Genomic DNA, 17,136 nt, shown 5'->3' on the forward strand with positions numbered 1-17,136 from the left:
GAAGGCGGTTCTGGGGAGATTATTCAGTTTTTCAAGTTATTCAAAAAATTAAGAATGAGCTCATACTTAAATCGACTGTACATTTTTCAAACCACACCCACAATAAAAAGTTTATAGCTTCTTTTGCCTAAGCAAAAGATAAATAATTGAAAACATACACATAGGACCAGACATGGACCAGAACGGTACAAAACAGGAGGACTGAAGCTCCTGCATAGCCTAAAGCAAGTTTCGCATTAATTGTTTGAAATGATCGAAATTTGTAAATATTGTTAAACAATTGAGTTCCTTTCAAATTGGTCTTATGTGTAACTCTGTTTAATTAAAATCAAAGCCATACAAGAGAGTTGCAAAAATCTACCTAATAATACTGATAAACCGCGGGGAAGGGAGGTAAATTAAACAGCAAATTATTAAGAAATAATTATTAAATTAACATTTATGCCGGCATTCAGCATATCCATGTATCTTCTTTTTTGGCTTGGTTAGCTTTGATCGATCTTTTGTAACCGATCAATAGATAACAAGATGATGTCTGTGTCATTTTGTTACGGTCATGGTTGAAAATAAAGACAGAACTGAACACAACAGAACAATTATAAGAGATAAAATAAATTACTAGATAGATAATTTCTCGTCAGTTTAGTCTGTCACTTTTCATTCGTCCAGCTAAAATCTCTTTATGCACCTGATGCGAGTGGTAGCCTTTCAGTCAGGAGATCACTGCAGATCAGCAGAGGGCATTAAGGGCGTGACGTCATCTTATTTTTATAACTAAGTTTCGAACGTTTGCCAGTTAAAAGTGAATTCGACCATGACCGACGTAATGTTTAATAAACGAGTAGAATTCTTTAATTTTTTGCTCGTCTACCGAACCGTATCAAAAGCATTTAGTAGTTCTGTTCATTATTATATAAATCCTTAGGTTTTTATTATTATCGCCAAAAAATAGAAGGTAGGTGTAAAGACATTTTGATCCTCACAGTCAATACAGTGTCAGTACTAAAATAGTCGGGACTATTTTCTTCATCATCCGTAATCACTTACGGCTGGCTTTAGCTCAGTTACAAACGGAATAAAATAAAGTCATCGTATATGCTTACTCTAAGCCTGGTACTTTTTGTTGCTGACAGCGCTCTTGGTTCGCCGACAAATGTTTACACCTCACACTATTGACTATTAAAACTAAGGATATATTCAGTATATTAAAGAGAAATCTTAACGAAGTGTTGATCAATTAAAACAGTCGCTTTGGTCGTTACGGCTGTTTGCCTCTCAAAGGATTTCAGTCGCGTCAGTCATTCAGTGTTGAATATCAAAATGTTTTCTTTGGTAGTAGGAGACGAAATGGAGATCTTCTTCTTATTTTGCAACAGTCATAAATATTTTTTTACAAATGTTGGCGTGATAAAGAGTAAATACTACATAAGTTTATTTTTTGATAACCCTTGGCACAGATGATTTAGAGCCGCTAAAGGGCGAAAGGTTACTGAAATTTTATGAAAACAAAAGCTGGGATCAGATCTTTTTACAGTCACCCAGTCGTATTTGTTTTAAATGACCGAACTCACGATCCTAGTATAAATGCCAGACTTTACTTTATTCATCGTATGAGTCAAGGTAGATGGATTGATAAAAATTCTTCATAGAGGAAAAATCTACGGGCATCTGCGACTAGCAACCTTTAGAGGGGAGGAAAGGATGGAGGGAGAGAAACATTTTCCTTAATTTAACGACAACGGCTGCCTGGAAGGCAGGCAGCAGTAAGAACTCTAGATTGTTATATAAATCGCCGAACAGCTGAACTAATTGCGCAGGTGATTAAATGGACCAAACGTCCTGAAATCTACAAAAAGAAACCCAAAGAAAGCAAGAAAAACTAAATAGAATAAAACTATGAAACGTGACTGAGTGAAGCAGCAGTCACTGAAGTGAGCACAAATTAAACTTGGAAGCTGGCGCGATTGGTTTCTTTTAGAATCAATGACAATGTTAGACGAATTGAATCAGTCTTGATTGATACTTTGACCATTTCACAATTCATTTCATATTTTTCCAATATGATACGTACCTCAAAGCAAACCTCGTTCTATCTGGATGAGAATCGCCTCCAAACGAAATAGAAATTTCTGTGTTCCCCGCTCTTGTGAAACAGAACAATGATCCTCCCGCCCAGACGAGCACCTTTTGTTCTGAAACCTAGACAAGCGTGGAAAAACAGTTCTTACAATAAAATAATGCTCTTACTTTAAACACAGAAAAACGTATGGCGAATAAATTTAAAAAAATAACAAAATGAAGGTCAGTTGAGCGACGGCTCCGTGACAAGACGTCACCCTAGTTTTGGATATCACAGGTGGCGAAGTGATAGTAGAAATGTAGCAAGTATAATGAAATGCCTGTCATTTAACTGTTTAATATATATTTATATTTCATCTCCAACAAGTATTAAAAAAAAAAAACGGAAAATATAACCATTTAAACTAAACATCAAACAGAATCGTGTTTACATACAAGTTCAGTTTTACAGCCGCTAAGTTAACGTTTGATTTATTTAATACAGATTTTGTTTTTAAATCACTCTGCGGTATGTTCTGAGAAAACATCTGATTGTTTTTAAAGAAAAATACGTTTTCTTGTCGAGGGCAAGGTGATCTAATTCAGTCAAATTTCTCTATTTACTTGAGTAATGTAATGAACTAAGCAATTACTCTCTGAATCTGACGCTGAAATTTATACTAAAAACAGTAATCGGCTCCTGTAGCGGAGCGCGCGCAGCGGAGCACCATGGGTAAGAAAATGAAGTAACCTACCCACCCGAGAAAATTTGGTAATCACGTGACCGTACGCCCGAACTGACGGTTTTCAACCGATCAAAGGAACTGGCAAACACTGAACATGAGGAGGTTCTGTGGATTCAAACTCATGCCCAGGGCTTATCCGGCTTAGAAAGTTGGAAAAGCCCTGGGGACAAGGTTGTCGATTCTTACATGTTACGAGGCCCGATCTGATCTGAGTAACTAGCCAATCATTGTGATAGGCATCGCAGCTCAAATCCTTCCTTCCTAATCATCCAACACTGTTATTCAAACTCTGATAGTTCCATCAACATTATATTTCACAGAGCACAAGGAATGCTTAATCTAACTGTACAGTAGCCTGCGTAGTTTAAGACAAGAGCCGAAGTAACAAGTACACCATCCATAAAGCCAAGTGGGAGAAACGCGCGTGGAAGACGCGCTAGGGCGAGCAATGAGTTACCCAAACTTTAACTTAACAACGTGTTCCAATCTGTTGCATCCAAGAGGCTGCATCAGGATTGACATATTAAATTCTGCAAGCAGAATACTGCAATGCTGATCGTACTACGTGAAAATTAACTCTATACAAGACATCAACGCGACACCGAAAGAACCCAAAACAGAGCGGGATTGTAGCCATAGACAGCTGTTTCGCCCTCTTTGGGGCTCGTCAGGGTGGCGTAACAACCAGAGATCAGGCTCTAATGAAAAAATATCCGCGCATTCTGATTTTAGCCCTGACCCAGAACTCCTAACACCCACAGAATCACGTCATACCACGTGTCTTCTGGGGGGCAAGAGTCCAAGTGTCAAGTTGATGTCTCGCAGAGAAAATAAAGAGTCCGGTTTGAAAAGTGTCTTAAGCTACACTATTACCTCCCTGCTCCATAATGGTCTACCAGGGGAGCCTTTTCAAAGACTGCCCATGGCCAGACAAGTGCCATATCGGTTAAGCAAAGGACATAGAACATGTCTGTACGCTGATCAGTGCCACAGTGGCAGACAAAACACAGTACAGAATCTGCTTCCAATGTTCTAGATTTCCAGACCTTATTAGTTTTTTCGTTGTGGTAATTTCTTTATTTACTTGCCATGATCATTTTTATTGGCGTGGATACAGTATATATACCAAAAACTAGGCTGCGTCAAAACTAACCTGTTCCACGCTCTCAGATAGTGGGGTAGACGCGAAAGAAAAAGGCACGCGAAAAGTTGACGGGGCGGGAAAAGAAAAACGAAGGGAGCAGCCCCCGCTCTCCCAGTTTCCTTCCGTTTTGTTTTCGTGTTTTCGCTTTCTCAATTCAGCGGACCCGACTATCTCGGAGCCTGGAACAGGCTACGTCAAAATTAAACACGAGCAGCTTGATAAAGCTATTTGGGCCGATATCAGGAGGGCTTTTTTAAAAAGCGCCTTCAGTCTTTTACTTGTTGCAACAAAGTTTGATTGTTTAAATTCTGATATTATTAGTGACTACCAGACCGCCTTAAAGATCTGTTAACCGGCGGTATAGCAGTAGCGGTGATTGAAATAAAAGTAGGTTATATAAGCGGACATATGACCATTCCATACCCCAGCTTGACGCTGTAATGATGACTCAGTAACAAATGCCAAGGTTTCATTGGTTAAATATTGTCTGCACCGACAAGACCAAACCACAAGACGCTAATTATGCATTCATCGACTACTTGTCGCTGACTTCTTCAACTTACGCCCGTTTTTTTGTGGAGTCATGCAATTAAAAGTGCATTAAATGTCTAAGAAACACTTAGTAAAGCCACACAGCTACAATACCATGTCTGAATTACTTCGGAATTTTAATTGCTGGAATGTAGATATTGCCATCTATCTTCTCCTGTCTACTAAGCTGCTAACAGTTTGGTAGCTAAAAGTTTCAATCAGTATTGGTTTCCTTGAATATTTACATGATTGCATGACGGTGCCATTCTCCCATGTAGTCATGGGTGTCATTGTCTGGTAAAAGAACAACAATTTTCCAACCTGCAGTCGTGGGAAGTATTAAATTAATATGAATACATCCTATCATTTACTAATAGTTACTAACGACTTTGATATTGTCTGCTTTTTCTGAAAGCAATATTCAATCACTGACCTCTTGGTCCTCTTGCATTCCGCCTTGTTAGATCCATGGTCAATTTACTTCCTCATGAGCGTTCATCTAGGCAGTGCCTGCATTAACTGACCCGTGGCCACAATATTGCACGCTATATTGATACCAATCGAAGCAAATGCAGAATTGTAAGACTGAATCGTAAAAAAGAAACCAAGCACTCTGGTGAAATAGATATTAGGTTCCTTAGTTCAGCGTAGACGGGCTGACCGCAACTTGTTATACGAGTCGTTACAAGAAGTTAAAGTAGTCCAAAAGACTTACTGAAGACTTTCATCTGATTTGTCCACGCTTCAGTGGCTCATTGTTTTTTTGTCATTGTTACCTAATTATTGATATTTATTTCACATTCGTTCACTCGGACTCATATTAACATACTATTAGTTTAAAATTTACACTTGCTTCCAGTTCTCGAAACGTTGTGTTTTTATCAGTGATCGTTCTGTAAAAAACGATTTATTCATGAATACAAAGCGACGCTTAGTGCAGCAATTTCGTCCGTCCGAATAGTGAATATGCGTAAAAATTGAATCATCCCACAGTAACATGGTTTCTTGATTGCGAAATAGCTATATGATTGCTCAGGTGTAGCATTATTGTCAAAAAAAAGGAAGTTGGAGCACTGATATTTGACAACTCTCTTGACGTCTGATATCCATACTAACAAGCCTGCTATATTTAATAGCGAACTGGAATAAACGCGACAAAGTGTGAACAAACGAGAATTTATTTTTAAAGTAACGTCCTCGCTGCTGTCGCCTTCGTCCATGCTAAATTTCCCTACTTTCACAGAAATTCTATTATTTCAATTCATTTCATTTTATTTAGATTCGCCAGTTCTCAACAGGGTCAGCGCAACTACTCCGGCCCATAAAAGCCCCCCCCCCCCCCCACCCCCATCAACTCCAATGAGAAATGGACCACACCACATTGGTCTACGTTTCCTACTCTTTTAGAACAAAAGAGTGGATTCTTTTGCTTCCCCTTCCCTTTTCATTTCGATGATTGGCTAAGGAAGAAAAGGAAAAATAAAGGAGGCAACGCAAACGGCTGAACGTGATCCTGCCTAATGACGCGATCGTCTGATTGAAACGATGATCTTAAATCACAGGTAGCAAGACCTTGTCAGTTTTTATAAGACCACACCCCCCTCCCCGCGTCTCCACTGTCATCAACAAGCAATAATGCGCTATTTTTATCTTTTGTCTGGTAATAAATTGAGTTGCTTACACTTTTCTCCTAGCTCATTACAACAAACGTTCATCAGAGTACTGTTAGTTAGTCTTCGCTTTTGTCTTTATTTTTCAAAGAAAACTCCTTAGTTTTTTTCGACATTATGGTTTTATGACGAAGTATTATTTGGTTACTTGAGAAGCAGCAACCGCGTCAGTTCCTGAGAACTGATCATGAGTTATAGGCAGCGTTCATCCTTGATGCCTTGGAACGGCGCCGACGCGAGTCACGGTCACAAACGGAACAAACAACAAACCCTTTTTTTAAGTACCCACGTTAGAATTCGGGAACGGTGTCGGTAACAACGACCTTGTCCTCGGACACGAAAGTGGGCTCCGGGTCCCTGTGTGCACATTGTTTTTGTTAGTTCTGAGGCACTCCACTGCTTTGTACTCGTTGCTAAGCTCCTGCTTCAAAATGGCTTCTGACGGGTAGAAATGGAGCAACTATGTACACAATCCCATATCAGATAAGGTGTGAAAACAACACCATTTTATGCCGGTACCCTGGTACTCGTTCTCGTGCCCCAAGTGTGGATCCCCCTATAGAGAAGAAAACTCTTTTGCCACATTAGCTTTATAAGCACAACTTCATTTATATATAGAGCAGGTGCCTTGATCATCAACCGGCCACTTTGCTGTTTTTATGTCAACTGCATCGAGACGAGCAAACGCTTCCATTTGCTCTATTCAATGGCTATCCATTAGAGGAGTTGGGGAAGGCTCCGCTCGAAAGAGGTACCCGTCGGTCCACAGGTTATGAAATGCCAGGGATTTCACTAGTTGAAGTGTATAAAAGGGGAGGGAAAACTGTCATTTCCTTCTGTAAAAAGACCTTAAAGGGCTAACAGAAGAATTTACGGCTGTGAAAAAGTCGAGAAAATTTCCTAGTTTTGTGAATTTTTCATACTTTGAAGACAACGCATTTACAGCAGTTAAAAGGGATGCAACGTTCTTAACAAGGTATGTGAATGGGGCACCATTAATTTTGTCAATAGAAGGTATAGGAAAGGGCAACCTTTTCAGTCCATATCAACAGGCAAAGTTTAGATCGCAAGCGGTCGTCCTGGCTTTTTTTCCTCAGAGCCACACGCCACGCTAGTGAAAAGGTTAAATTGTGCAAATTGATGGGAGGAGAGATTGGAGCGCTGAGAGCAATTTTTTTTGCGCTCGGGCTTCCGCACTCGTTCCTCGCGGCTTCGTCGCTCTCACCTCACGCATACTCTCCATCTACTGTGCCTTAAAAGAAAAATAAGAGACTACTCGCAGTCCCGGTAAAGATTAATATAATAGAGCTATCGAGAGGAAACGTTGGACGCTTCATCGGCTATGCGCACAGATATCGGCAAATTTCGATGGGATGTTTTCTTACCCAAGGGTTAGTCAACTCTGCACTCTTCGCGTGGTTCGGATAATTCATGGAACTTCTGTGAATGAAAAGCTTCTCTTTTTGTAACTGAGAAGTTTTTTTGGTTCTATTGAAGCAGGGTTAAGAGTAAAAATAGAATATCTGCTCAGATTATTCATTCCATTTTACATCGCTACAATCTCGAGCAAAATTCTTTAGACATTTGGCCATTCATTTGGCGCTGTTTTTTATTGTAGTGAAAACAAAGGAAAAAAATACGCCAGCAATGCACGCTATCAAACTCCCGTGTTGGTAAGTGAATCACAATCTGTTTCCTTCTTCACCCCCACCACCCAAAGAAGGAAAACGTTTAAAGAATGAGTGGAAGCTCACACTGGCTTACAAAGGCTATTTTAATTTTTTAACAAATTCTCCCAAAACGTTTAAAACAAACTTACATAGATTGGATAAGGTCAGAAGATTTTTTTTAAAATTCTGAACATAGGCTACGTTCTTAAATACGTAAAAATGAATCCAACCTCAATTTACACTGCATGCTTTTCCTAAATAAAAAGATGTAGCTCTTAACTTACGCAATAATTATCTAAAATTATTTTGTCGGACTAGACAATTCTTTCTCTATTTATCGAGAGCATTCCCTCTTGTTGAGAGAGAAAGGTCCCATGTCCTCTTAAGTGAAATAACGATGTTGTGCTTAAGGTTCTTAATTATTTGCCTTCTCTGACAGGTAGTCTGAGCGTAATGTTATCCTGCGAGCAGAAGTTTCTTTACGGCGTGGCTTTTAGGATGTGCAGAATCGTTCGCGTTGCTGTCATTCGCATAGTTGGCTTGTTTACGACTCAGCCTCTCTCGAGATGCTCGCAGGGTAGCGTAATGTAAGAGTTTGTATGGAAAATTATTATCGATGTATGAACTGGTCTATTATCAATGCTGCGTTCTGATTGGTTGAGCTACTACTAGGCTGTATGTTATAGCCCACTAGTAGCGAAAAGCGCCGGCTATGAGAACAAAACTAATGGCGGCTGAATCGCGTTTTGCTAGTTAAAGTTGTTTTGTCTCGATATTTTTGACCAACTAGTTGGATATTACTAAAACAATTATTCCTCTCGCCCTCATGGCCTCTGAGTCAATAGCCCATTTGGGCTCGAAGAATAATTGTTAAATATCCGGCTGGATTTGACTTAAGGAAATTGGTGTTCATCAATAAACCATTTTACAGAGCTAAGAACCCTAGCCTCTGAGTGAATGTGAGGCTGAGTTTGAGCTTATGTTGATACAAACCTCCTTCCTTTTTTTATCAATTTTGCTATAAAATACTAAATAGCATAAGAACAACATGATTACGATAATAAAGGAGAAGGGTTGTATCAATAAACGGTCAACACCAGCCTCGTTTTCACCTAGTGTAACGGTAAAATGGACTATTGGTCTCTCAGCTTTCCGCTGCGTCGCTAGGTTACTGGCCTTGCACGCTTGAAAGTTGTAATGACTGACAAATTGTCGATCCTTGGCGGTCGAAATCCCGGCAATCAGGTTTGTTTTTTTCTATAGAACTAAAGGATCGTTTGCGGGGTATCTTAGTTACCCTGCGAGCAGAGGCTACATTCTGGCCAGCGAAAAGTACTTTTCGCACGCCAGTTCACCACGACACCGCAAAATGCAGCCTCTTCTCGCAGCCGTAAGGACAACTACAACTTTTTGCATCCAGTTAACTAAAAGGAGAAAATATATGGCGCTAGAATGACACGCCTTCTAGGATCTTCCTCCCTACAAGCAAACAATTAACAGTCACTAAAAAAGTAAGCAAAACCGCGCTTCCTCGGGTTTAGAAACAACCCGGGTAATTAAAAGGATAACACCAACCAAGAGCCATAATAGTCCTATTATGATCTCTTGCACCAACAAATAAGCTTAAAATTTCTCTCTCTTTCTGAATATTTTCTCTAGCTACTGGCGACCAAGAACCTTAATTTCAATGCCTAGATTTGCACCTTGTAGTGAGGACAACCCTGGCGGGGTAGGGCGTCCAGCCCTGTTCTGATTCTCGACGGTTTCCCCGTCGAGGGAGCTTGCTTTTAGGCGATGTATCAGCTATAAAGAAAAATTTACGATTCCAATGAATAATTAGATGGTAACAGTGTTGTTTAACCAGTTGAGGCTCCCCAGTGGGTTTTTTGGGATTCAGGATTTCCCTAAATTGAAGCTGGGATTCTGGATTTCTCTTTTTTCCAGCTCGGGATCCGGGATTTCCCTTATATGAAAGTCGGGATCCGGGATTTCCCTTATATGAAAGTTGGGATCCGGGATTTTGCTTATATGGAGCTCGGGATCCGGGATTTCCCTTATTTGAAGCTCGGGATTCGGGATTTTAAAGCAAAATCAGGGCGAGTTTCGGGATTGGAGGTGCGATGACGAAAACACCATCAGGTTTAAGGGATTGCACGAAATTTTGGGTCGAGATTACGGGATTGAAGAACCCTGTTGGGGAATATCCCGATTTTGTTAATACCTGTAACGGCGTTGCGTGCACGCTTAGCCCGCTGAAATACTGGCGGGGAATCTTGCTAACATAATGAGTTGCATTGCATTTCTTTTGGTCTACCGACAACTCTTTTTGAATATCATTACTGTAGTAGTAATGTGCACATCAAATGTCACGCACAGGAAGTACAAGGTAGTCTGCAGCCTAAGGGTGGATCAGTCCACAATCGTGCAATTTTTACGTGTGTAGATAAAATATATAGATAGGCGACGTATGAAAGGCTGCGCGTAATCGTTTAGGTGAAGTTCAATTAACTTTAACGTTTACGCCTGACCTTCCACACATTTCTATTTTATTTGAGCGCGTGAAATTTACGTGCGCACGAATGTGGGTAAAAATCCACCTTAAAAAGACGCTGGACGGTGAGATCGGGATTTCAGCTGGCCGGTTTCTACTAACTGAACTCGTCGGGCGGCCTGCCTCGACTCCAGGCGTCCTTCCTTGCGCTTAAATGGCCTACGTTGTGTCATGGGAAGGATAGATTTTTCCTATCATTGATGCTCTGCAACAGTAGTGCAGGCGGCGCCTGGAAACGAGGCAGCCTGGCGGCTGTATAAATTTAATACGAGGAGTGATATGTCAGATGAATACAAGTGATTCCATGACGATGCGACCTTCGAGTGTTTAAATCCGTGACAATCGTAATGAAATTATCTGTTGAAAATGGCCAAATAAATCAGGTTTTACCTTTGGTATGAAGATCAGCGATATAGTGGTTGCAGCTGGGAAAGATATACACACACTTAGTGCGGAGTATAACTCTACATAGTGTTCGTTCTTCAAAATTAGAGCCAAGAACGCCCCAACAGTGGACAGCAAAACGACGTTGTACACACAAATTCCAATGATTCGCGAGTCGTTCAAATGCGCATACACGACATTTCTGGTCTCATAAGCGAGGAACAGCCCATAAAGCAAAAGAATTCCCTTACTGACATAAATCAATGCCAGCCACATTTCCACATTTTCCCCTGTACATGTATTTATTGTAGATATTATCATTTTGAGGTGATCCCCTGGATCATTCTGCAATGAAAACCGAAAATACAAGTATTAATCATCAATACCAAGGACCAGGTCACTTCGCCGGGAGAGCACGTACGCGTTATTTCAGATCGTGAATAGTGTTTATAGTTACTGACTGTTATTTGGAAGCTTCAAAGTTCAGTTGAATTTTCCTCCAAAGATTACAGAAATATAACATTTTGTGAATGTGGCCATATACGCGCACCACATGAAATCATACGGTAAAAATTCGAAGCACATGAATAGAGCAATTTCATAAACCTGAAATCAGCATTACAAGCACCTCTCGACAAGTGCTAATACCGTATAAGATATACGCTGAAAAATTTTTGTTGGAGCAGGTTGTAATCTGTCCACTAACCTTCTTGTCCACGACTACTTCTTCATGTTGGAGCGGGTCTGTAAGTTCCCAAGCCACTAACAGCACCACGTCAATGACAACGATCCCAAATACCATAGCCAGAATCCGCCAATCAGACAATCCCAACTGATAAATTTCGAACATTTTAGATGTTAGCAAGTCAAACATCTTCCATTGTATAGCGGAAAGAATGCACTTATTTATGATTTGAACTAAGGATACTGTGTTTATTGCGCTTATAAAATTCCTGGGCCTTCAGAGTGAGCGCTTCTTAAATTTTCGTTATTTTAGCAAGTACTAAGTTAATTTTCCAGCAAAACAGTAAATAATAACAAAACGTGAAGATGTGGCAAAGCAGAATTTTTAACCGTTTATTTCAGTTTATTTAAAAACGACTAAGAACTTTGTCCTCAGGGAAGTCTCCTAATAGAACCTAGTCAATTTCTATCTCATTGTCAGTGAGGTCAATAAGCGAACTCTCTCGTGTTGCTTCGTCGATTTTTCACAGCGTAACGTCTGCAAATGGGTCAGTCGACGATTAGTATATGGCAGTAGGGAAATAATAAACAACTATCTTGTCCACTTCAGTTTTTGGGGGGGAGATGGTGGCGGGTGGGATGGGTTCTTATTCGAGGCCAGTTGCTTGTTAACTTTTCATCCCTACAGGATGGGCGCTTATTCGAGGTTGGGCGCTTAATCGAATAAGTACGGTAAGCAATTATTGGTTGAGGATGATTAGGATTTGAAGAATTACGAGATCAGCGCAATTCTTCAGATCATACGAAACCGAATTCAATAATTGCTTTGTTCCAATATATTTTTTAAGTTTTTTTTTCTAGCAATTTTTAAATTTGATTCACTTACACCGACTTTGAAACGTATGTTTGTGTAAATCTTGTATACTCGCCAGGTTTTGATAAACATGGCTCCAAAAGCCAAGGAGAATCCTATGTTCAAGAGCCACGCACGAGCCTGAAAAAAATAGGATCCATCATAAAATGTGAATTAAAGAATTAAAAGAAAAACAGATAGTATCTTTGAGCGTAGTTAAAATTAATATATATATAAGACCGTCCATAAATTAGTCGTCTGGCTCAGATAATCTCCTTTCCTCGGCTGTGAATAGCTCTTGGTTCAGTTTATTGGAGTCCGTTACACTGCCACTACCACAGTTATGTACCAGTCAATTCCAAAACCGCCCATGCCCCCCAGGAAACCCCCTAGGCCTAGGCATTTGATCTTTTTGGTTAAATTCCCCGGTAAATTGGTATAGTGTTTTTGAGGTGGTAGCATGATCCACCGGCTAGCGCTTGAAAAAGCGTCAAATTCCCTACCCACAGGTAGCTATTCAAAAATTTTCCCATGCGTCAAACCGTTTATTCAAATGTGAATATCCTATTTAGCACATCCTAAATATCTTAATTAAGTCTCCGAAAGCTATCTTACGAAGGTTTGTTCATTTCAAAAAAAAGGTTCATTCCAGAAAGCCCTCATTTAACCGGCTTTTTCAAAAGCTCTCAAATACTCCAACAAAACAGTGAATATATGAACAATGACCCGTGAACGCGTTGCACATGCTGAATGCAGAAAGAATTATGAAATCCTTTTCGGGTTTGACTGGTAGATAACCACATGAAATTAACGTTACTCCTCACCTTGCAAATACGTGGCATGGTTCGATTGCCATCGTTGACTTTCCGGATTCCAAATAAATATATTGTGCTCAAACACATGATGCATCCCAATACAATGATATCATTAAACATCGGAGCAGATAGACGAATAAATCTAGAAAAAAAGCCAACAATTGCGTTAGGTCAGCAAAACTGCGAAGAGGAAACCGGTAAACATTTCCTGATACTCGTTACTTTCTAATTTTTGTGAATATAAAAGGAGAAAAGATAGAGTTTGCTCGTGACCTGAGAAATGGCATAAATTATGTGATAAGGATTTGAGTTGGGCTGACTTGTTCAATAAGTAAAGCTTCACCCGACCCTAACCGTATAATTTTTGCCATCCAACATACTTTATGCGTGGAATCTCACATGCCATTTAATTTCGGTCAGTCACTGAATCACATGATATTTCTACCCTCTCAAACATTTGATAAAGGTCTTTATTATTTATTTATTTATTAATCTACTAACATTTTCCAATTTTTAGAAGGGCCACTGCAACAGAACTACATTTCTGCAGGCCCGTAACAGCCTCCTTCCTCCATCTACGTCCCCTACTCTTTTCGAACAGCACTGTGGGATATTTACGTCACCGCGCATTGAGCGCAGCTGAGTTTTATCGATCACTTTCTTGTTAAAAGAATCTGTGGAGACCTGAGGTTTAGTGGAAGACAAGGCAGAACTGTACCAAAGGGTTTGAAGTCGTTCAAGAAACTCGCCGTTCCTCTGTTTTCAAACTCTGAAGTTCATGACCAAAAACCGTACTATTTCTTGTAACCTTAGCCAATCTTCTCCGGTATCGATCGTGTTCTTTTAAAAACTGCAATCACCTCTTGCGACCCTTTGTATAACTATTGCGAAGGTCCGAACACTACTTCCGCATCCATTTTGGATTGATGTGTGCCAGGAGTCCATTACTAGTGTCATAGGCTCCTGTGTGTGCGTAATGGTTCTTACCCAGGATATACCAATATAGTTTACATATGGGGGTACTCCCCCCCCCACCCTGGTAAAACATCTATCTTGCTCCTTTATTAAAGAGTGCAGAAACTCACTTGCAATCGCGGTAGTAGCGGTTGAATACCATGAAAATGATCCCTAGAACTATACCAAAGGAGGCCACCGTTGAGAAGAGGATGAAGAGCGCTCGCGGAGTATCCATTCGCTGCGTTGTTATCAGCGTTCTGTCGCCTGGGACAGGTCCACCTTAAGCAAAATACGGGGCCGATTAGTATACAGTTAATAACATATGTATTGGTCCGATAGTTTGTCACGCTTTTCCAGCTATAAAACACATCAGCAAACTATGCATGATTACTTTTAAGTCTGAACCTTTGAACTGAACACAAGTTACATGAGAGTATAATGGGAAATCCAGAGATTACTTTGTATTTGCCGGCACCGCGGAGATGGCCGCTTAATGGAGGCGATTTTCGAGTTGCCCCAAACCTCTGTTTTAAAACGAGGCTAAATGTAAAGCCATTGACATGAAAATGATTTTTTTAATTCTCATGCAAACATAAAGCTTTTTTTTCACACGAAAGGTCTTGCACTTTGCTTCGTTTTGAACGAGAGAGTTTTTGAACTCGGAAATGGCCTATAAACATACCTTCCCATAATGTTTCTTCCATGCCTTTATAAAATTTCAAGGTTAATTGACCACTTTCATCTACGAAGAATTCACCAACGTTCACCCACTTGTTCTCTTTTTCTGCGATAAAATTCAGTGAAATTTATATTATTTGTGTAGATAATGTGACCTGAGTTTAAGCTAAAACTTAGTCTGCTGTATATATAGTGAAGTCAGAAAAAGGTTTAAATATCCAATCACGGCAAAGATTTCACAGAGTTTGATAGATGAGAAAAAATGGTGAGGATTAAGCTTATTCAATCTTCGCCATCTTTCTTTTTTTTCAGTGCGCTATTTACATAAATTACCTAATAATGATAACGATAATGCCTATAATAATCTAATAATAACTACAGTAATTGAATGATATCCTTCACTATAACATTACTCAAAGGCTGATAAGGATGGAATGATCCGACGTTAAAATGGACGGTCAAGTGACAAAATAATTTTCGCATGGATAGATAATCAGATTTTCTTCCCCATGGTACTTAGTGTGCTTGGCAAAGCCAAAATGGGGAGGGGGAGGCGAAGAAAGGGGGTGGGGGGGGGGGGTAGGGGGAGAAACTAAAGTGAAAGGAGAAAAGGGAGAGGTCTGTTTGACACTTCATTTCAAGGCCTGCCTCCCAGGCTAATGGTGCTTCGTGCGCATGCAAATAAACTCATTTACGAATTAAAGTATTGGATTTAGATATTTCTTAGTTCTTAGGCCCAGCTCAGAGGCCGAACTTTCATGAGCCCAACCTAATTCGAATTAAGGCCGACCCAAATTATTTAGACCGGGTGAATTGATTCAGACACCAATCTTAATTCCGGTCGAAGTAAATTCAAAAAGAGAAAAATGTTCATTTCGGTAAAACTGCTTGCAAAATACGTTTTCATAATTAATGCACCATGGACCCGTTTCTCGAAAGTCCCAATAATTAACGGGCCCGGAAAGTTGTTGCTGTTTACATTCAAGATCGAGGTTTCAATAGTTTTGCAGATAAACACGATAAAACTATCCGTTAACAAAACAAAAAGGACTGGTTTGTCAGCTATATCCCGCGCTTTTACTCTTCACATTTTGATTTGAATATATAATTTGGGGCCAGAAAAGTTATCGGGCCTTTCGAGAAACGGGCCTTAAGTTCGTAAGCGAGCGACCGCCCAAAATGCAAAGGCTTAACCTTTAAAGTCCCAATGGTGACCAACATCATTTTTCTCCTAACAATACCCATACATTGTCAAGAGATTAGGTTATGAGAATTAACAAATGATCACCAAAGAGAAAATGCTTTGATCTTTTATTAAATTCTCTCAACTGATTCTTAAAGGAAATGTATGAGGATCAGTTTGGAGAATTTGTATGTTGATATTGGGACTTAAAGGGTTAAGCTTGGTGGTCGCTTACGAGAGTCCGATGACCGCAGGGGCGAAATTTTTAACTCAACCTAGCCGAATAGAGTGGTACATTTATTCTAAAAAAAATAATGAAAGTTTACTTTCCACTGACAATTACTGGTAGTTTTATTGACAAAATCATTAGGGAAAGTTCATTTAATATGACAAGGGGGGGGGGATGAAGATATTGAGGGGGGGCTCCGAAAATTTTTAGACACCCGAAGGGGGGGGCTCCGAAAAAATTGTTGCGCTAGGAGAGGGGGCTCCGAAAATTTGTATACTTCAAAACCAACACATGACATCATCATACAGATCGGATGGTTTTCAACTCAACAATTTAATGACCTGTGCAACTCAGCTATATCACGTGGTTTACAGATATAACAAATGTAGTCTCAGTAATTATTACACTCTTGTTCATCCCAAAAATGCTTTAAAAAATTGTATCACAACTGTATCTCAAGTTTGTCATAGTATAAACCATTGAAGACAATAACGGTAAATATATTTAATACAGTCTAGTGATCTTTTTTCAGGGGAGCGAAGGAATTGAAGGAGGAGGGGGGGGGGGGGGGGGGGGCTCTGAAATTTTTTCGACTACCAAGGAGGGGGCTCCTAAAAAATTGAACCGCTAGCGAGGGGGGCTGCTAAAATTTCAAGCTTCGAGTTTCAATATCTTCATCCCCCCCCCTTTGTCATATTAAATGAACTTTCCCTTAGCTATTCTTCTTGATAGCTCATTTACGAAAGTGCAATTAATTAGATTACGCGCGTTACAAATTTGTTGTTACAAAATCTTGGTTGTGTAAGTGACTTCTTGTAAAGAAATGCCTCTAAAAGGTCTGACGAACAAAAACTTAACTTCTTTAACTGAAACCTGGAAATCTGGGTCTTTTTCTCAAGGGTAATGGTTAGTACTGTAGTTATAGATCGAACTAATGAACACAGTAATAGATGTGTAGACAATAATGACAGCCAAAGAATAAA

At 39.9% G+C, this 17,136-nt stretch overlaps 1 protein-coding gene across 1 annotated transcript in view; it reads right to left on the reverse strand.

Annotated features, from left to right (window-relative positions):
* Positions 1-9,288: 9,288 nt before the first annotated feature.
* Positions 9,289-17,136, reverse strand: part of LOC140926264 (gamma-aminobutyric acid type B receptor subunit 1-like) — a 42,069-nt gene continuing 34,221 nt past the window's right edge. Inside the window, exons 13-19 of the mRNA XM_073376033.1 lie at positions 14,746-14,847; positions 14,192-14,342; positions 13,116-13,248; positions 12,325-12,432; positions 11,461-11,586; positions 10,761-11,099; positions 9,289-9,622 (exon numbers count right to left, since the gene is read on the reverse strand). Coding sequence (XP_073232134.1) covers positions 9,479-9,622; positions 10,761-11,099; positions 11,461-11,586; positions 12,325-12,432; positions 13,116-13,248; positions 14,192-14,342; positions 14,746-14,847 — 1,103 coding nt within the window. The 3' untranslated portion in view covers positions 9,289-9,478. The remainder of the gene's footprint in view (positions 9,623-10,760; positions 11,100-11,460; positions 11,587-12,324; positions 12,433-13,115; positions 13,249-14,191; positions 14,343-14,745; positions 14,848-17,136) is intronic.

This window comes from Porites lutea, chromosome 2 (genome assembly GCF_958299795.1).
Source record: "Porites lutea chromosome 2, jaPorLute2.1, whole genome shotgun sequence".
Lineage (NCBI taxonomy): Eukaryota > Metazoa > Cnidaria > Anthozoa > Scleractinia > Poritidae > Porites > Porites lutea.